The sequence below is a fragment of the Python bivittatus genome, unplaced genomic scaffold, assembly GCF_059951505.1.
Source record: "Python bivittatus isolate LINGU-HERP-01145 unplaced genomic scaffold, Pbiv_v1 ctg000700_np1212, whole genome shotgun sequence".
Lineage (NCBI taxonomy): Eukaryota > Metazoa > Chordata > Lepidosauria > Squamata > Pythonidae > Python > Python bivittatus.
In genome coordinates this window covers 38352719-38372561 of record NW_028277098.1, presented here as the reverse complement: position 1 = coordinate 38372561, position 19843 = coordinate 38352719, and the positions used below count along the sequence as shown (strand labels likewise).

At 37.4% G+C, this 19843-nt stretch overlaps 1 protein-coding gene across 4 annotated transcripts in view; it reads left to right on the top strand.

Moving 5' to 3' along the window:
* Window positions 1-19843, top strand: part of RAVER2 (ribonucleoprotein, PTB binding 2) — a 52083-nt gene that overhangs the window by 9177 nt on the left and 23063 nt on the right. For 3 of the 4 annotated variants that reach the window (XM_088153638.1, XM_088153637.1, XM_088153635.1), the window contains exons 2-8: window positions 1203-1269; window positions 4225-4694; window positions 9247-9438; window positions 14811-14937; window positions 15943-16025; window positions 19168-19266; window positions 19516-19627. In XM_088153638.1, coding sequence (XP_088009764.1) covers window positions 1203-1269; window positions 4225-4694; window positions 9247-9438; window positions 14811-14937; window positions 15943-16025; window positions 19168-19266; window positions 19516-19627 — 1150 coding nt within the window. The remainder of the gene's footprint in view (window positions 1-1202; window positions 1270-4224; window positions 4695-9246; window positions 9439-14810; window positions 14938-15942; window positions 16026-19167; window positions 19267-19515; window positions 19628-19843) is intronic. The other variant, XM_088153639.1, reaches the window with a different exon arrangement.

Below are 19843 nucleotides of genomic sequence, written 5' to 3'. Positions count from 1 at the left end.
AAGCTCTGGCCCACCCAGCATAAAAGAGCCAGATGATATAATGGTTAAGGTGTTAGATAAGGACTGAGGAGAAGCAAAACCACCCTAAACCATGGGAACTCACCCAGTGACTTTGTGCTGATCATTCTCTATTAGCCCAATCTTCAGAGGCTTGTTGTAATGGAGATAAAATGAAAGAGCATTCCCCAGCTGCCCCATAAAGCACGTTCAGTGTCTGGAGGAAAGGCAAAATATAACTCTAATAAAAACACAATTTTAAAAAAATAATGTTCCTTCTCAAATTAACTTGATATTACCAACATGACTATGATAATTACATGAATTGCAACAAGTACACTTTATCTAGTTAAGACAAACATAAAATGCATAAATATCAGTGGGCCTGTATAAGAATAACAGTGCTAATTCATAACAGTATCAGTGTGATTTATTTGAATTATGGACTCAGTAAGCATAAAATTAATATTTAGCTGGGAGCCCAGCCCTGTATGCCACAGCATTTAAATGTTTTTCTTTGCTGATCTTTTTCTTATCAATACTCTAGAGGAACAGGATGCAGATGCTAGTCATTGTATTCCATGAGGATTTGCACAATACTACCTAATCATAGAAGATGAAAAATGCTTCATAGCAGAAGAGAACGTTAATAGAAATGGGGGGAAATTTCTCTACTTCTGTGCAGTCTTGATTCACAATAATGAAAAGCGTGCTTTCAGAATTTAATGTTAATGCGTCATGCAAGATGTAGAATTCTGATAGCAGATGGGGTTGCCCTGTAACCATAGATATTGTTGCAGCTAATTGGCCTGGTGTTTAATTTCATGCATTTCATGAAAACATGACTGGTTAAGTTTAGATTCAAGACTGCATTTCTGGTATTCTCTTTCTACAAAGAACATGGTGATGTAGCTGAATAGAAAATGTCACTGTGAGGAAATGCCTTTCATCTTCAGAATTTTGCTTACAATCGAACCTTTGGCAAATTTTGACATTTTTAAAATAAGATATTGTGAACTCTGCTGTTTAGAGAGTCCTGTTTGCTGTTGAACTGCATCATGCTCATACTGATACTTAACTAATATTTGCTTGGCAGCATGTCTTGAGAATAATTTTTTACTTGGACCAGTTTCAGATCTCTAAGCTGAAATAAAAAGAATAATTCCACTGAGTTGGTATTTATTGATGCATTGTTTTTCTTTTAGGAAATCCATGATTTATTAAAAGACTTTGAACTGAAGTATTGTTATGTGGACAAACATAAAAGAACAGGTAAAAACTTGCAATATAATATTTATGATAATAGATTTGACTATTTTGATTAATTTTTTTTATCACAATTTAATAACAACATTAAATTGTTGCTTCAATGTGCTAGTGTGTGTGTGTGTGTGTACATGTGTATGTATCAAGCTCATGTTTTTCTCATGTTTCTTTCCTGCACACTGATTCTTTTCTTAGGATGCTCAAATCATACTGTACTAGTTTATTTGAATAACAAACAAATGGTAAGCCAAAAAAGAGGTGTATGGGAATTAAAGTACATGAAAGGAAAATATGTTCAAATATTTGTTTTCATGTCATCAGAACATGGTTTTTAAAAATTGTATTTGATTCAGCCTAATATGATTAAATCTGAAGTTATACTCTTACATATTAACATTAAAATAGTGAGATTTATAAATACCATTTTTTATTTTGGACTTGAAAGGCATTAGGAAATCTTGGAAACCCTAGATTTTTGCATTTAGGAACAAATTTTCAGTCTATAGTATTTATTCTTCTAGGGATCAGTTTGGAAATGTATATTCATAATTTAATTGTTCAATATTGATAGCTTGAATATGCAAGGTGGCCACTGAAGAGAAAATGCTACTGACAAATCTTTCCTCTAAATTGATGTCACGTTGAATTTTGTAATTACTAGGCTATTGGTATGTACCATCAATCAATTATAATCTTTGTTTAAAAAATTAATGAGTGACAATCCATTTTTAAAGTGCTTCTGCATTATTGATACATAGGAATAGAATTTATTTAATGATGGCAAAATTGTGTAGGCCTTTCATAGTTTGGAGGCAACAACTAGTTGAAATTTCTTGAAGTTGTAGTTCAGAACTTCTGAAGTGCAACATACTGCCTACTCTTATTACAGTTGGACAATTACAGTGGGTAACTTAACCATCAAAATTAACTGATACTATTTTTGTAAATGGCCCTTGTGCATGTTTTCTGTATGAGTAAAAAAAATAAGTATTTATTGGAATCTATTTGTATAGAATGGTATTCAGTGTCAAGGTCAACTTCTGCACTGAGTGGTCCTCCTCCTCCTCCTCCTCCTCCTCCTCTCATCATCATATCATCACAGATCCTTTCACTCCTCTCCAGAGGACCTAATGGATATCAAGGGCTGTATTTTACAAGGATGTAATGGAAATGGAGAATAGTTTCACACTGAGAACCTTGCCTACAATCCAAAGATACGCTGCCTGATTTGGAGTGATTCTTCAATCCCATTGCATTCCTATTAGCTAGAGTTTCTCTTTATATCAAATAAATCAGGATTGTATATAAATAAAACTTTTTCAGGATAAAGATTGTGTTTGGTATTTGACTGGCATATTGAGGATTGCATTCCAATAAGAGTGAGAATAAGATGAAAAAATTAAATTAGATTTATTAAGTACCATTAATATGATTGCTTGTTGGCTGATCTTGAAACATTAAGACCTGGTTTTAACTTAGATAGGAAACCTCCAGGAATTCAAAGGCAGTAAACTTGACTAGGAAGCTGAATGAATCCTGTATTGCTGTCAAAAAAATTAAATGGGTATGCCCATGTAGCTGTTATGAGTCTTTATTAAAAGAATTACTTCCTATGTTTTTGAAATGTTCTTATGCTATATTCAGAAGTCATTTCAGCTATAACTTTGAAAGGACTTAGAGGGGTTGGTTGCACACCCCTGATATAAGTAATTTGCCTTTCATTCAAACCAGTTTTTCTATGAGACTTGCATTTATATTTTATTTAGTAAACCTCTTGAGTAGACTTGAGGATAGTATAACCTTTGATTATTCAGGCTTGAAAGAAGATGTTAACATTCCTGATTCTCAGCGGTGTTGTCTTACCATTCTATTTCGTTTCCACTTAAGTTTTGGTGTTCAGTAAAAACAGATGATTAATAGGCGTACTGGAATAAAATATGTTTTTGGTTTTAAACAGTAATCTTGCGACCAGAGCTTCCTGGAATTGAATTTCAGGAAAAGTCTATCGGAATATGATATATCGGCAATAACTTTAAAAGGTTATTTGTGCCAGGCGACACTTTCACCTGCCAATGACATCATGCCAATTTTTAACAAAACATAATAAGGAGGAAAGAATAGCTGATGAGAATGAACAGACATTGATGTTAGATTAGAATTTGGTTTATTCCCAGAGTTTACCTGATAGTATTAAAACATATGAATATAATTTTATTTTATATATCAGCACTGCTTATACTATGATCGTAAAATGTCATGTTATAAAACTGGAAATTGTATATTATTGGCTTAACAAGATGGCATCTTGGGATATATCCAGTGCAGCAGTCATATAAACAGATTTCCTTTCCTTCTTCCATACTGTGTTCCCCCAGCCTCCCATCCCATGTATACTGAATGAACTTGTTATTGAGGTGGATCCACAGGAAAAGATTGGTAGTATAGCAAATCCTGAAAAATCCAATGGACAGAATCCACTTGAGCCAAATTTCTACTTTTTGGTGAGAGAAGATGGCTAATACATGAATTTGTAATATTCATTTTAAATTAAGAAAAAAGATACACTATTTCAGATTTACATGTTATGCCTTCTGTACATATTCCTGTTGGAATATCACAAAAGTTAATCAACTATTTTGTAAGGATTTTTTGTGCTTTTCTTGGTCTAAGACTCATTGAGCAAACAAAAGGTTTTGCTCAAAGTTCATTGTGGCAGCACAGCTGTGGGTAAAAGGCAGAACAAAATGACACCTCCCATCCTAGGTGATAATTGCTGAAATGGAGAAAGCAGCGGAATGGACTTTTGTGTGGAAGGATTGTGAAGTAATATCAGTTTCAGGACTCAAAGCATATCCCTGGGCTTAGAAATCACAGGGTTTTAGTAGATCCCATGAGCTTAAAATCTGCCCAGCCCTGTCACAGAGTTTACATAAACATTTTGCCTGATTTGCTGTCTTTCAGCTTTTGTTACTCTACTGAATGGGGAGCAAGCTCAGAATGCAATACGGCTGTTTCACCAACATTCCCTTCGAGGAAAAGAAATATCAGTACAGCTTCAGCCAACTGATGCCCTGATCTGCATTACCAATTTGCCCCCTCTCTATACATTGCAAGAGTTTGAAGAGCTGGTGCGACCTTATGGGAATGTTGAGAGACACTTCTTGGTATACAGTGAAGTCACTGGCTATTCCAAGGGCTATGGTTTTGTGGAATACATGAAAAAGGATTCTGCAGCAAAGGCTAGGTTGGACCTTCTTGGGAAACAATTAGGTGGAAATGTCCTTTTTGCCCAGTGGATGGATGCTAATCAAATAACTCCAGAACTCGTACATTCAAAGTGCCTTTGTGTGGAAAACCTTCCTATAGACTGTACTGTTGGAGATGATCTCTTGCAAACTTTCTCAACTAATTATAAACCTGTGTTCTACCAAGTAAGTAAAATGCTTTGTCTTTAAAAGTGAAAGCTCTCTTCGCAAATTTTATGATTTAATGACACTGCATGGACTTTCCTTGATTTGATTTGCAGCTTAATATGTTCATATTAATGAGTGGTTATATATTTGTAGCTGTATGCAATATTTATTGGATTTGACAATGATTGCCATCTGTAAGTCACCTGGAAATTACATAAATGTCTGTCTCAGCCAACATGCTGTTGACATAACGGTAACTTATGTCAAAGTATATAAAATTGCTATTCAAGAGAAACTTTGGGAGTTTTTAAAAATTAAATCTAGGATCTCTAATGTTCTGGGGGATGAAGTAAGAAAAATAAAGCTCCTTCATTATATCAAAATATTACATTTGCAGAATTTTCGTTTACATTTTGTTTCAAAAATGGTTCTTAAATTTTAATATTTGATTTTTTAAATTTATTTTTGGCACCCACAACATTGTACAAAATTGTGCAATGGTGCCTTCTGCCTGAAAAAGTTATCGACCCCTTTCTTAAGATGAAGTAACAGAGTATGCATCTCCATTAAAAAGCTACTGGAAATCATAGCTGGAAGTTTTTCCATCTAAAACCTGAGTGAAGCAAAATGCTAGATTAGAAAAACCAATGGTTTATCTCCCTTTAAGGCAGTTCCTACATATAGCCAGTTTTTTCCAATGTGTTTAAAGACATATCTAATATTTTATCATTCTCACAATAGAATAATTTAGTATTGGGCCTGGTACTATTTGTTTTCTTCATAAATTATCTGGTTATGGGCAAACAATTTGAATTAGAGATACAGATATTAAACTGGTAATTGCAGTTCAGTATTAAGGCTTAACAAGTAAAGCAACAAATCCAACTCACATTTATAAGCAGGTTGGATGTGAATTGGCCCTGATTGACCAGAAAAGAAATGCTATTATATACATTTACTGTATGACTGTGCTTGGAATACCACATAGAGTTCTATCACCATGTCTCAGAAACTTTTCTTCAAAAATCTAAAAAGTTATAGAAAGAGGCCAAGTGTTAAGCATAAGAAATAAAGAGTGGGGTATGACAGAAATATATGAAATTATGTGCACTCTGGAGAAAAAAGGGTAAGGAGTTTTTGTCCCTTCATCATACAATAAACTAGTGTTGTCCAATGAAACTGAATGCTTCATTGAAAGCTGAAAGCTAGGAAATTCAGGACAAATATAGAGAAGGGTGTCTTGATCAGGGTAAGATTAAAACAGTGAAATTCACAATTACAAGGCATAGTGATAGAAATATTCATGGAAGAAAAGGTATTGAAAGCTGCTAGTTTTGATGGCCATATATTGCCTCCAGAAGTGGAGGCAGTGTACCTCTTAGTGCCAATTGTTGGGGAACAAGTGTAGAAAGATGTCCCTGCACTCATGTTCTGCTTGTGTTCTCTCCAGAGACATCTACTTGGCAACTGTGGGAACAAAATACTGGACTAGATAGACTTTCATTTGATCCAGCTGTCTTTGCTCCTCTTTTGGCATGTTGGAAATATATCTATCATAACTGTCCTTTCAGCTGCAGGCTGTGTTAAGTCACAGTTGTTATTTTTCTAAACATTATCTTAATTTTGTTTATACACTGTGTTTTGTTCTGTGGCAGAATGTTATTATTCGAAGATATATTTTGCATTTTTTCCATTAATATTTTGCTATGGATCTATTTTGGAACGATCCTAGTGGCTAGCATTGTTTTCTGGGAACTTTCATCCACTTTGACAAGGTTTGCACAGGTGGATTATACCTATTTATGTTTTTATATTGTTCTAGAGAGAGTTTATAGGACAGAATGAACAGCTGCTGCTTGTTTATCAAAGGGCAAAAGTTCTCAGTTGGCATGAAATGAGTACTGCTGAGCTCCATATGTCCTGTGGGGGTTGAGCAGATGAAGACTCTTTAAGATCTTTTGAAAGTGATGGAGAAATAAATTGCTATGTCATTATTAATTATGGACTGGCAATATCAATATAAATATTGACACTTTTCAATTTTTATGGCTCTTTTTATTAAGCGTGTTAAATCTCTTCCTAAATACTGAAACATGAGGGGGAGCACACTTTGAACAATATCTGCCTTTAATTAGTTAATTACATAAAACAATGCCATTCATGCTTTTCTTGTGGAATGGTATAGAAAAGTCCAAAAAAGGATTTGCACCTTCCCACGAGGAGAAATTAAGTATACTAATCTATATGCATGTTGCAAATGTATTTATATATTTACATATAAATACAAAACAGCCATTATAGCAGTGAAAAGTAACTGCTTGAGATACAGCCTGCTGTCAAGGTGCTATCTGACAATGATGGGCAATTTCTCAAGAACCATATTCTTTTTTATTATGATTCTTTATCCTAAATGAACCTCAAAGAGCTTTTTGGTTTGTCTTCTCCTGTTCATTTTTAGATTGATCTGACTTTCTTCCAAGTGGAAGATTATGGGGCTTCAAGAATTGAACTACCAAAGCGAGCATATTTAAACATCAAAGAATAGAGAGGGAGAGGGAATTGGGAGGATAAATGTGCATGGCTTGTTTCTTTGGCATTTCCACTCTTTCCTGCACGTAGGGATCAGAGGCAGACTTAAATTCTAACTATTTTCAAGTGTGGAGATTTCCAGTGAAAAAAATGAAAGCATCAACAAAGAGCAGTGAGGTGAATACGAAATGATGGGAAAACGACAGAAGGGAAAAAGGGATGTGTGTACTACTCATGGCCACTTTTCTTAGATATTATTTAGTCTTTCTTTTTCACTTTGAAAAAGATATGTGAAATACAGTATATTTTCTTTGACTACAGATATGTGTATGCATGTCTTGCACACAGACATAGAGAAAATATGAAAGAGTTCAATAGTGCAGTGTCTAGTTCAGTGAGATTTACATCCAGAGAACAGAATGTACATTTGCAGTCTTACTGCAACTTACTCCTGGTCTTTGACAAGGAGGGAAATTATCCTCAGTGCTGTGAGAGAACAGGAAGTGTGAGTATCCACCAGTCCTTGCTTTCTTAGTTTTCCCTCATGGCTCAGTAACAAAAGTGTACCAGTTTTTTTAATCAGTCTTACGTGTCTTATCAACACGGGCTGACTTTAGATGGGGAGGGGAGCAAGAGGAAGGACTGCAGCTATAGACTGCCAAGAAACTGACCACATAACCGCAAAGAATCTGACTTGTTTTCACTATCTTGTTTCCGCCAAAAAGCTATACCTGCTATTTCCTTGCTTGTGCTCTACTTTACCTCTTCTGTGGACCTGCAGTAACCAATAGGTAGGACACTTGCTCATTCAGGCAGCTGTGATTCTGCTGCTTAACTAGCCATAGAACCAACAGGAATATCTATCGGACTTCTGACTCCAGTGGTATCTGCTGGTCCAATAAGATCTGGTAGCATGCGGTCCCTCCAGTTCCCTTTATTCAGAGAATGACCCCTCCAGAGACCATAGAAGCAAGCTTTCTCAATTGCTGCTGACCTTCTGTGGAAGAGCGTTCCCCCAGGCACCTGAATGGCCTTTTCCCTATCGGTTTTTCTGGAGGCCATTAAAATGTGGTTATTCCATTAAACCTTGGAGGTTCTAAAATTGTAAGCTTGTTGCTTCTGGCAGTGGAAGGTTTCTTTTTTGGCTGACTGAATTGATTAACTTGTTTAATGTTCTCAGTATGTATGTATGTATTGACAGGCTTTGTTTTAACTGTACTGTTTTAGCCTCAGTAAGATAAATTGGAATATATGTAACTCAAAGTCATTTGTAACTGGAATGGTCTATAATCCCAGTAAAATAAATAAAAATAAAATGAGAACATAAACATCAAACTATTCAGTCATGCTGTGTTCATTTCAAAGTTCATAAAACAGATGCACATGAGGCTGATCTTAAAAGGATGGCAGTTGGACATGATCACCTAGCGATGTATCCAGGCACCACCTCCAGTGAAACATTTGCTCTGTATAAAACTATTGTTCTCCAGTAAGATAAATTTCCTGCTGAATGCAAACAGCTTTTAGAATGTGGGTATTTAGATTCTGGTATCTGTTGGGGAGATAGTTCTATTGTAATGCTATAAAAGAAACAAACAAAACTTGTATCTTGCATAAAAATACATCTAGATATAAAAACTAATCAAGTAAAATGTAATTGCATTTCATGTTTTAAAATAAGAAAGCGTATCAATACTAAAAAATTGCAGTTAAAAGTCACTAGTATGCATTTCATAGTAGGAATGAAATTTCTAAGAAAAATGTGCTCGTGATTAAAAATTATTTCCAAATGTGATTCTGTTTCTTAATGCTCTGTAAGATAACTGCCAAAAACATTTATAGCTCAGGTTCTTCATGAGATTGGGAGTATAGATCAGCAGCAGATATTGTGTATTAAATTAAGCTTGTATGAGGAATGATCTACAAGTTAATTTATCTTGTGTAAGATGTTCATATTACAGAGTTGGAATAATGCAATGCTTTTTGGAACAGTTGGAACAGGATAGACTTTTTTTTACTATGTTGTGAAATATCCTTACAGCTTGCTCAGGATGAAGACAGCTCTGTTGGTGGCTTTGGAGTAATTGAGTATGAAACAGCAGAACAAGCAGAGGAAGTACAGCAAGGCACAGATGGTTTGACTATCAAGGAAAAAAGAGTCCACGTGTCTTATTGTGCTCCTGGAGCTCCAGGCCGCAGTACTCTTGCTACACTTATAGCAGCACAACGAATGGTAAAAATGTTTCTACTGTTAAAAGAAAATACAGAACATTTATTACATTAATTACATATGAATATTACCATGTTTACGTAGAGCCCAAAGTTAATAGATCTATGATTCAGATTAATTTTCCATGTAGACTTGTGGCTATTCTCTGTTTCATGGTCTCTCTGAATATAAGATTTGCTCAGTGTGTACATAACATTATTTTTTTTTGCCCAGTTTTCTTCTGAGTCAAAACTATAAATCGCAAATTGAAATTTGAGTCAAAGGCATCTATCTGTGTCCTGACAATGTTTGCCTTTCTGGACTAAGTTTAGCTGCAGAGGTATCATCATATTTTGTCCATATGAGAGCCAGTTTGATGTACTGGTGAAGGTGCTGGCCTAGAAACCAGGAGACTATGAGTTCTAGGTCTCCCTTAGGCATGAAAGCCGGCTGGGTGACTTTGGGCCAGTCACTCTCTCTCAGTCCAACCCACCTCACAGGGTTGTTGTGGGAAAAATAGGAGGTAGAGTATTAGGTATATTTGCTGCCTATAAAAAAGGTGAAATAACAACAACAACAGACAGCAAATGCCGCCTCTGCAAAGAAGCTGAAGCAACAGTGGACCACCTAGTTAGCTGCTGCGAGAAGATCAGGCGGACTGACTACAAACAGTGGCATGACAAAGTAGCAACAATGGTGCACTAGAATATCTGTGAGAAATAGCATTTGCCTGCAAGCAAGAACTGGAGGGACCACAAAACAGACAAAGTAATAGAAAATTAAGAAGCTGATGTGCTCTGCAACTTTAGAATTCAAACAGACAAGCACCTGCCACACAACCCAGACTTAACAATTGTTGATAGAAAGACAAAAAAGCCTGAATAGTGGACATTGCAATACCTGAGATAGCAGAATAGAAGAGAAAGAACTGGAGAAAATCACAAAATATAAAGACCTGCAAATAGAAATAGAACAACTATGGCGAAAGAAAGCAAAAATAGTACCAATAGTAATAGGCGCCTTGGATGCAATCCCAAAATATCTAGAGCACCACTTAAATACCATTAGCATTGACAAAATCACCATCAGTCAATTACAAAAGGCAGCTTTACTTGGAACAGCTTATATCCTGCAACAATATCTTTAACATCATCAAACAACATCTGCCTGTCCCAGGTCCTTGGGAAGACTCGATAGGTAGATAAAAATGCAGATCCAGTCTAAACATCTGGCTGACTGTGCAACCAACAATAATATAAAAATAGATGAGAAAAAAGGAAACAGACCAGAAAGAGCTGTAATTAACCAATTTTGACAAAGTTTTTTTTTTTTAAATAAGAAGAAGCTATGTCACTTTTAAAAAAAAGTTGTGCTAATGGGCATATGTAGTAAATAAAATGAAGCCTTGATTTAGAGTACCTCAATGCAATGGACTTTGGATATCTAGCATGTTTACATTATTTTATATAAGCTGGTCTATGACCATAACAAAGATTTTATTTTATTTTATGTACTTTGTGTAAAGATGTAATTATATCATGTGTAATAGCATCATGCAAATGAAGCAGAGTATGTCATCTTGCATCAATTTCCATAATTTGCTTAATGACGTCCTTATGTAATGACATAAAATGACACAAGGTGTTATGCTCTATTTATGTAATGTCACCATGAATGTATACTGTGTTATTTAATGGACAGTCGGTCAATTCCACCCCCTGCCTGCTGCAGGACTCACTACGGTATCCCTGATAAATGACTGTCCAGTCTCTATTTGAAAACCTCCAGTGAAGGAGAAGAAACCACTTGATGCGATAACCTATTCCACTGATTGACAACTCTTACTGTCAAAAAGTTCTCCTGATGTCTAATCTGAATCAACATCCTTGAAGTTTCATCCCATTAGTTCTAGTCTTACCCTCTGGAGGAAGTGAGAGTAAGTCCACTTCAGATACTGTATTTGAAGACAGCTATCATGTCTCCTCTCACCCTCTTCTGCAAGCTAAACATACCTAGGTCTTTAACTGCTCCTTGTAGGACTGCTTCAATAGGACTGAAACTGCTTCATTTCCAGTCTTTCACCACCCTTCTCTAGGCTTGCTGCAGTTTATCAATGTCCTTTTTAAACTGGGGTGTGGAGAACCAAACAAATTATTCCAAGTGAGGCCAGACCAAGGCAGAGTAGAGCAGGAAAATTACTTCCTGCAATCTGGACTCTTTGCTCTGCTTGATGCTCTTCAAGATGTTGGCCTTCTTTGCAACTGTATTACGCTGTTGGGACATGTTGACCTTGTGAACCTCTAATATGCCCAAGTCCTTTTCATGTGTACTCCTCTTGAGCCAGATTTTCTCCATTATGTACATGTCTCTTTCCTATTTCTTACCTAGAGGCATGACTTTACATTTCTCCTTGTTAAATTTCATTGTATTTGTTTCTGCCCACTGTTCTAGCCTATCTTTTTTGAATTTTTTTCTCCCTCCACCCAAGTATTAGCTACTCCTCCTAGCTTTGCATCATTTGCAAATTTGGTAAGCATTCCCTCAACTCTCTCATCCATATCATTTATAAAAACATTGAACAGTGCTGGGCCCAGGACAGAGTCCTGTGGAACCCCATTCAAGATATTCTCCAGGTAGATATGCCATTTATAACTTAGCATTTGAGTACTGTCATTGAGTCAGTTGTGGATCCACCTAATGGCTGAATTGTCAAACCCATATTGGACCATTTTGTTGACAAAGATGCTATGAGAGACTTTGTTTAAAGCCTTGTTAAAGTCAAGATATATCCAGAGCATTTCCTTGATCAACCAGTCTAGTAACTCTATCATAAAAGGAGATCAAGTTAGTCTCGTGTGACTTGTTTGGCATAAATCCATGTTGGTTCCTGTTAATTAATGACTTCCTATCTAAGAGCTAACAGATATGCTGTTTGATAATCTGCTAAGGACCTTGCCCAATGCCTATGTCAAGCTCACAAGTCCAGGTCCTACTTCTTCCCCTTTTTGAAAATAGGAACGTTAGCCCTTCTCCAGTCTTCTGGAATCTTGCCTTTCTCCAGGACTTTGCAAAGATTACAGAGAATGGTTCTGCATTTACCCCTGCTTGTTCCTTCAATACTTTAGTGTGTAATTCATCTGGCCCTGGAGACTTTAACTCATTTAGATTAGCTAGGAATTCCTTCATTTGCTCTTTGCTTATCTTGAGCTTCAGTTCACTTCCCACCCCAGTGGCAGAGTAAGAACCAGCCAAGGGTTTGTTTACCTTCTGAGAGAAAGCAGATGCAAAATAGGAGATGAGAAGTTCTGCCTTTCTCTCTCTGCAGAAGACATACTATCTCCTTGGCTTTCCTTTTGCTTCTGACATACCTGAAAAAAATGAACATCTTTTCCTCCCAATTGATCTGTTAAATTGAGGTGTCACTATATCATATAAAGAAAAGAAGTACTGTAAATATCATACCAACAATAAAATGGGGTTGGCTTAATTTCATGTCTAATTTAAGAATAGAGCTCTTATGATCTCCATAACATCCAGCTCCAGAGATTTTCTATCTTTAACTCTTCCTGAGAGTGCCCTTCCCTAGTCAGAGCTGGTGTGGATCCTCCTGGACTCATATCTCCAACTCCTGGCTTGGGGGGCCTTTGCACAGGTTTGTCTTGTGCACCAATTAGGCCCATTCCTGGATCAGGAGGGTTGCTTACGGTGACTCATGCTGTGGTCACCTCCTGCTTGGATAACTGTAACACGCTATACATGGGACTGCCCTTGAAGAACATTTGAAAGCTGCAACTGGTCCAGAATGCAGAAGAGAAGGCAGTTTTTGGCATCTCTTGATGCATTCATATAACACTGCTGTTCTGCAAGCTGCACTAGCTTCCAATAGAATTCTGGGTCTAATTCAGGGTGTTAGTTACCACCAATAAAACCCTACATGGTGTAGGACCAGCCTATTTGCAAAACCACCTATTCCCGATTGTTCCTGCCTGTCCCACCAGTCTAGCAGGAAGGGCATGCTCTGGGTTCCTTCCATCAAACAATGCCATCTTGTTGGACCTTGGAGTCATGCCTTTTCTGTGGCTGTGCCTGCCCTGTGGAACAGCACCTCACCGCCCCCCCACCCCCCGAGATCCAGATGGCCCTGAAACTTTTGTAAGGCTCTGAAGATCTGGCTATTCCACATGTAATGCATTTGGCTCAGGAGATTAAGTGAGCTCTGCTGCTGATATTGCTTTTTGTTTTGGGGTTTGTTGTTTTAACCAGGACAACATGGGTTACATGATGTTGCGGTGGTTTTAATCTTTGCACCTCACCCAGAATCACTGCTGTGAGATGGGTGACTCTATAAATCAAATCAAATCAAATCATAAAGATACAAAGTTATCCTTGTTGGATAGAGCTTAATAATAAAGCTCTCTATATATTATGAATAGAATAGAACAGAACAGAATAAAACTATGTTTCCCCAAAGTGCTTTAGGATATACTTCTACTCATTTCTCTCCCAGTTTTGGTTTTATTTTCAATAGTTAAAATAGTAATGTGAAGAAATGCAAGAAACGAAATTGCCAGGTAAGTAGTAAGGAGTAACAATATAGTGATTAGTTGAGCAGGGAACAGGAACTTTGGGTTCTAATCTTAGTGAAGAAATCCTGTATTTCCTCCACAACCATGATAATGTTTAGGTACAGGTAGTCCTTGTTTAGCGATCACAATTGGGACTGGCAACTCAGTCGTTAAGCAAAGTGGTCACTAAGTGAAACCATGACTCTGCTTCTGAACTTACTTCAGCTTCCCTTTGCTTTACAGACCTTCAAATGTCATAAATGCAAGGACTGGTCATAAAGTTACTTTTTCATCACTGTTGTAACTGAATGGTCACTAAATGAGGCTGTTGCTAAATGAGGACTACCTGTATTTGTTTTTTTTGTTTTTAAAAGAACCACATCAGATTGTACATAGAACCATAGAAGATAACTAACACACACACCCACCATCAAACAGTTTAAAAATATTTGCCTCTTTCTTCTTCCCAACAATTTTGAAAGTGCCCTACCACAACTCCTAATGTGCTTTGCATCCAATTTGTATGTCTAAAAGCTGCTACTTCATATAAAAAGAACTTAGTACAGGTATAGCTCCAAGATCAGTCGTATTTGTTTCCCTTTTTTTCTAACCAGTTTGCCTGATGAAATGTTGAAACTCGAAAGCTTCAATGATTCTCTAAAGCTTCAGCTATCCTAATGAAGATTTTGCCACTGCTGATTTTGGATGTTATCATTGCTAACATAGCTATTCTTGCTGTTTGTACACAATGAAACCACTTGAAATGGATAGATATTTTATATCTTTATTTTACTGTGAAATTCAGTTTTCTTTTAATTTCCTTTATTCAAGATGAAAAACAACAGAAAAGGGTTACTTCCAGAACCAAATGCTGTGCAAATCATGAAAAGCTTAAATACTCCAGCCATGTGGCAGATATTGTTACAGCATCAGATGCATGGATGTGCTAATAAACTTGGTAAGGTTTGATATACGTACTCTGAAATTATGTGGAATTTCCATTGTATGTTGATTTAATAAAACAGCAGCTTTGGGTGGGAAGGAGCCAGAGCAATTACACACATTTACTCTTTCCATTTTTTAAAAATGTATATATTTAGCATTGATTTTAAATCACTTTTGGAGTTTCAGAGTGCATTCCCACTAAGTGTGGAAAATTCAAACTCATCTCAGATGATATTGTAGGATTTACGGGGTACTTCAGGTGAAGTATAGGCAGAGCTGAACCCTGTTTTTTGCCCTAAAGAAGGAGTGAACATCCCTTATCTCATTGGCACCCTACTGAAGCTTCCTCCAAAGGTTGTGTGAGGTTCTAAGTTGTTCCTGTATTCGAATAAGAAACTACATGGAAATAATACACTTTTATAAAGTTTGAAATTTAAAAATGAAGCTATCAATTGGTCCTTAGAAATTAGCTATATAGGTGCAGAAGGCAAATTGTCACATATGTTGCTGAAGTTAAAAATATGAGCAAAGCTTGCAAAGTTCATGTTTTTTGTTTCAGTTTCATAAAGTCTTTTTGCCTCTTTGGGGAGGAAGGGAAGCAATAAAAAGTGCATATTGAAATCCATCTTTCTAGTTGTTAAGATGTGCACCCTTGCAGATTTGGGAATATATAAAAAGGTGATACTCATATTATCTCATTGGCAAAAGCTAATCCTAAGTGGTACAAAAGTTCTGTATAAAAGTTCATGTTCATTATTTTGGCATTGCTGTGTGCATCAATTTTGCATTGCCATAGAAGCAGTGAAGACTGACAGGAGGGTTTCCATAAGAGAAATTATAATGGCTGCCAGTCTGCCTTCACAGGCGAAAACAGTCTCAAGCAACTGCGCTGATGATCAGTTATTATACAGAAAATATAAGTCCTTTAAAATAATGTTTAGCTATTCATATGTTGTCTTAACATAGGCATTATAAGTAAATTTATGATAAATTTGGTAACATTTTTTCTCTGAAACAGTCCTAGGAGCTCCCATGAATGTGCCTCACCTTGTAAGTTCATCAGTCAGCCCAGCCTTTTTGCATTTGAATAAAGTTCATCAGGTATGTTTATAGATAATTTATAATGTATTAGTGAAGCAGATGAACAATAAGAGTTCAGATTTTAGTGCATTATAATAATAATAGCAGTAAGATATAATTAGATGCTCCAATATAAAATGCTAAATTAATATAGCATTTATCTTGACTTCTTAATTGAAATATCTGTTCTATGTATTCTAAAAGTTAGTTTCCAGAATTTGTTCTTCAGAGAGCAAGGAGGCAGAACATGATCTTGATTTCCTTATTAAACTAACAAATATAAGGAACATGTAAAAAGTTGTTTTCAGCTGAACTGGATCATTGGTTCATCTCTGGGTTCTGTTTGTGGTCTTTCTAGCTTGAAGGGAAATACTTTGTACACAATAGAAATCTTACTGCTAAAGTTATTATTTCAGCAGCTTACTTGGGCTTGACATGCCTTATACCACAAACAAACTTTTTTTCCCCTTTGCAGTAGAACAGTAAAAAGGAAGGTTTCTGGCGTTAAAGAGACCTAAAAACTGAAGTTAGCTATCATGTCATTGGCTATATTCTATCAGAGCGCAATTGTGATATCTTCAGAGGAATATTTTGTTTTTATACTTAAATACTGGAAAATTGTTGCTAACGTTTCCTTGGAACACAGTGACCCCCTGTAATTGGCCAAATAAGTGCTCTGCCCCAATGTTAGTTTGCTTTAAAATGTATTTCAGCTACGCATGGGAAATCTACAGCCCCTTCAGACGGTGTTGGAATCCAACTCCTATCAGCCCCAGCCAGCAGGCTCAAGTTTTCACACTCACTGTTTCACTGTTGTTTTGAAAAGAATAGACATAGAAGGAAAACAAATTTAAATGTTTGAGAATCAAAATGGTTGATTTAGATGGTAAATATTGGAAAGGGTCATCAGTTAATAATGGAGAAAATCGATTTTGTTAATCCTTATTAATAAAGATGTGGAATATTAAACCTTATTTTCAAGATTATATAGTGACATAGCACATAATGTACTTGTTTAGTAATGTAGAAGATATCTTTCCTTAAACTTGGAAAGAGCCATCTGTAGGCTGCATGTAGGCACCAGCCCAAAGTTTGTCTTGCTGAAATTTGGCAGCAAAGTTGTTTTATCCTGGCACCATGTTTTGGGGATTAAAAACTTCAAGAGAAAGAAAGGAAGGAGGGAGGGAGGGAGGGAGGGAGGGAGGGAGAGAGAGAGAGAATGGGATCCCAAGGTCTCTGGGAACTGAAATGTTCCCCATGCAATTCTTAAACTCTTAAAACCTTTAAATCCATTGAAAAGAATCAAAAACCTTTTGCCCTGCCCCTTCTGGTAATGTCGTCACAGCACCAGAAAGCCATAAGGGGCCTATTAATGGGTTGGAAGTTGCAGTTTCTGACCTATAAGGAGTTGCCCTATGTTAAACTTACATAATAGGGATTTCTGTGATGATTTTAAATAATGGCTTGAATCGTTTGTTTGTTAGTTGCATATATTTGGAAATACAGTGGTACCTCGGGTTACGAACGCCTCTGCTAACGAACTTTTCGGGTTGCAACCAGCTCCGGCTGCGAAAATTTACCTCGGATTACGAACTGGATCCGCGGCCATTTTCCGCCCGTTCCACGTGGTCCGTGGCCATTTTTCCGCCCGTGCCATGTGGTCCGCGGCCATTTTTCCGCCCGTTCCACGTGGTCTGCAGCCATTTTCCGCCCGTTCCACGTGATCTGCGGCCGTTTTTCCGCCCTGCCGCGTGGTCCGCGGCCGTTTTTCCGCCCTGCAGTGTGGTCCGTGGCCGTTTTTCTGCCTTGCCGCGTGGTCCGCGGCCATTTTTCCGCCCGTGCTGCGTGGTCCGCGGCCATTTTCCACCCATTCCACATGGTCTGCGGCCATTTTTCCGCCCGTGCCATGTGGTCCGCAGCCATTTTCCGCCCGTTCCACGTGATCCGCGGCCGTTTTTCCGCCCTGCCGCGTGGTCCGCGGCCGTTTTTCCGCCCTGCCGTGTGGTCCGTGGCCGTTTTTCCGCCTTGCCGCGTGGTCCGTGGCCATTTTTCCGCCCGTGCCGCATGGTCCACGGCCGTTTTTCCGCCCGTTCCACATGGTCCGCGGCCGTTTTTCCACCCTGCTGCGTGGTCCGCGGCCGTTTTTCCGCCCTGCTGCGTGGTCCGCGGCTGTTTTTCCGCCCTGCTGCATGGTCCGCGGCCATTTTTCTGCCCCTGCCGCATGGTCCACGGCCGTTTTTCCGCCCTGCTGCATGGTCCGCGGCCTTTTTTCCACCCCTGACACGTGGTCCGCAGACGCCGGAACGGATTAACGGTAATTACATTGAACCTTATGGGAAAATTTGCTTCGGGTTGTGACCAAATCGGGTTGTGACCAGAGTCACGGAACGGATTAAGTTCGTAACCCGAGGTACCACTGTACATGGTGCAGCTAGCTTAAAAAGTAGTTTCCCTCAAATTATGCCCATGTAATTTTCTTAGCAATAATGCAGAAGTGGTTTGCCATGGCCACCTGGCCACCTTCGGGGGTGTTTTTTCAACTTCCCAGTCTAACCTAAAGACCTAGTATTTACTGGTGGTCTCCCATCCAGATAAAAACTAGGACTGATCCTACTTAACTTCTTACCCCAGACAAGGTTAGTTGCTGCCTCTTGTTGAAAAATAGCTAGTTTTAATGTTTAGTTATTTATATTTATATCCATTCTTTGAAATAGGAAGGTTATGATATTACTTCTTCCCAATATTGTAAAATAATCAAGACCAAATTTTCAGTGAAAAACTAAAACCCATTAGAGGTAAAAACCATTGTTTTCCTTAAGAGGAACATATTTACATTTTTTAATCTGTTACTTATAGGTTACACATTTACCATCTTTTAGAGAAGTAAATTGAAAAATAAGGGTATGTTTACCAGTTCTCAGTATGAAAATAATAGATAGCCCAAAGAGATATGCAGTGACCTATACCAGTAGTTGTCATTTCACAAATATCTGACACATCCTTAATGATGAAAGGAACTCTGAATTTTGAAGACTGAATCATATAGCTGGTGACAGATGTATGAAATAAATTTCTCTTTATGTCTTTCTCTTGCTTGGAATAATATTTGTTCCATATGTATGTAACTCATACATAATTCTTCCTTTTTCTTTCAATCTTACAGGGTTCTGTTTTTGGAAATGCATCTAATTTGTTGCTACAAAATTTATCACATCTACATCTGGCACAGCTAGCAAAGATTGAGAATATACAAGCTAATAGTGTGAGTTAAATAATTTAAAAAGTCCTGTACTTACAATTTAGGCCAGAGTCCTGGATAAAATAGAAAGTGGAAATATCTTCTAGTCCATATTTTTTGTTGCCAATAATAATAGTACTAGTATTATTTCCTTTTTCTTTGTCTTCTGTGATCAGCTAATATGGTAAGAGAAAGTATATGCACCGAAAATCTTTGGATCAATTTTAATAAAATACAATTTAAAAAGTAATCTATAATACTTTTTCTTTGCAGAAACCAAGTTTGCTTGGAGAGCCTCCAGCTATGTTGCTTCAGACCATGTTAGGAACGGGGCCTTTACCACAAGTGGCCACAGACATAGGGAATCAAGGAGAACCATGCAATTGCAAGTGACATTTTGTTTCCTATTATAGTAGCAGAAATTAACTTTGAAAATACAGGTAGCCCTCGCTTACTGGCTGATTTAGCAACCATTCGAAGTTACAATGGTGTAAAAAAAACAGCTTTGTGACCAATCCTTGCATTTACAACTGGTCTGCGGTCACTTGATCACTATTCAGGCACTTCTCAACCAGCACACATTTACAACCATTGCAGTGTC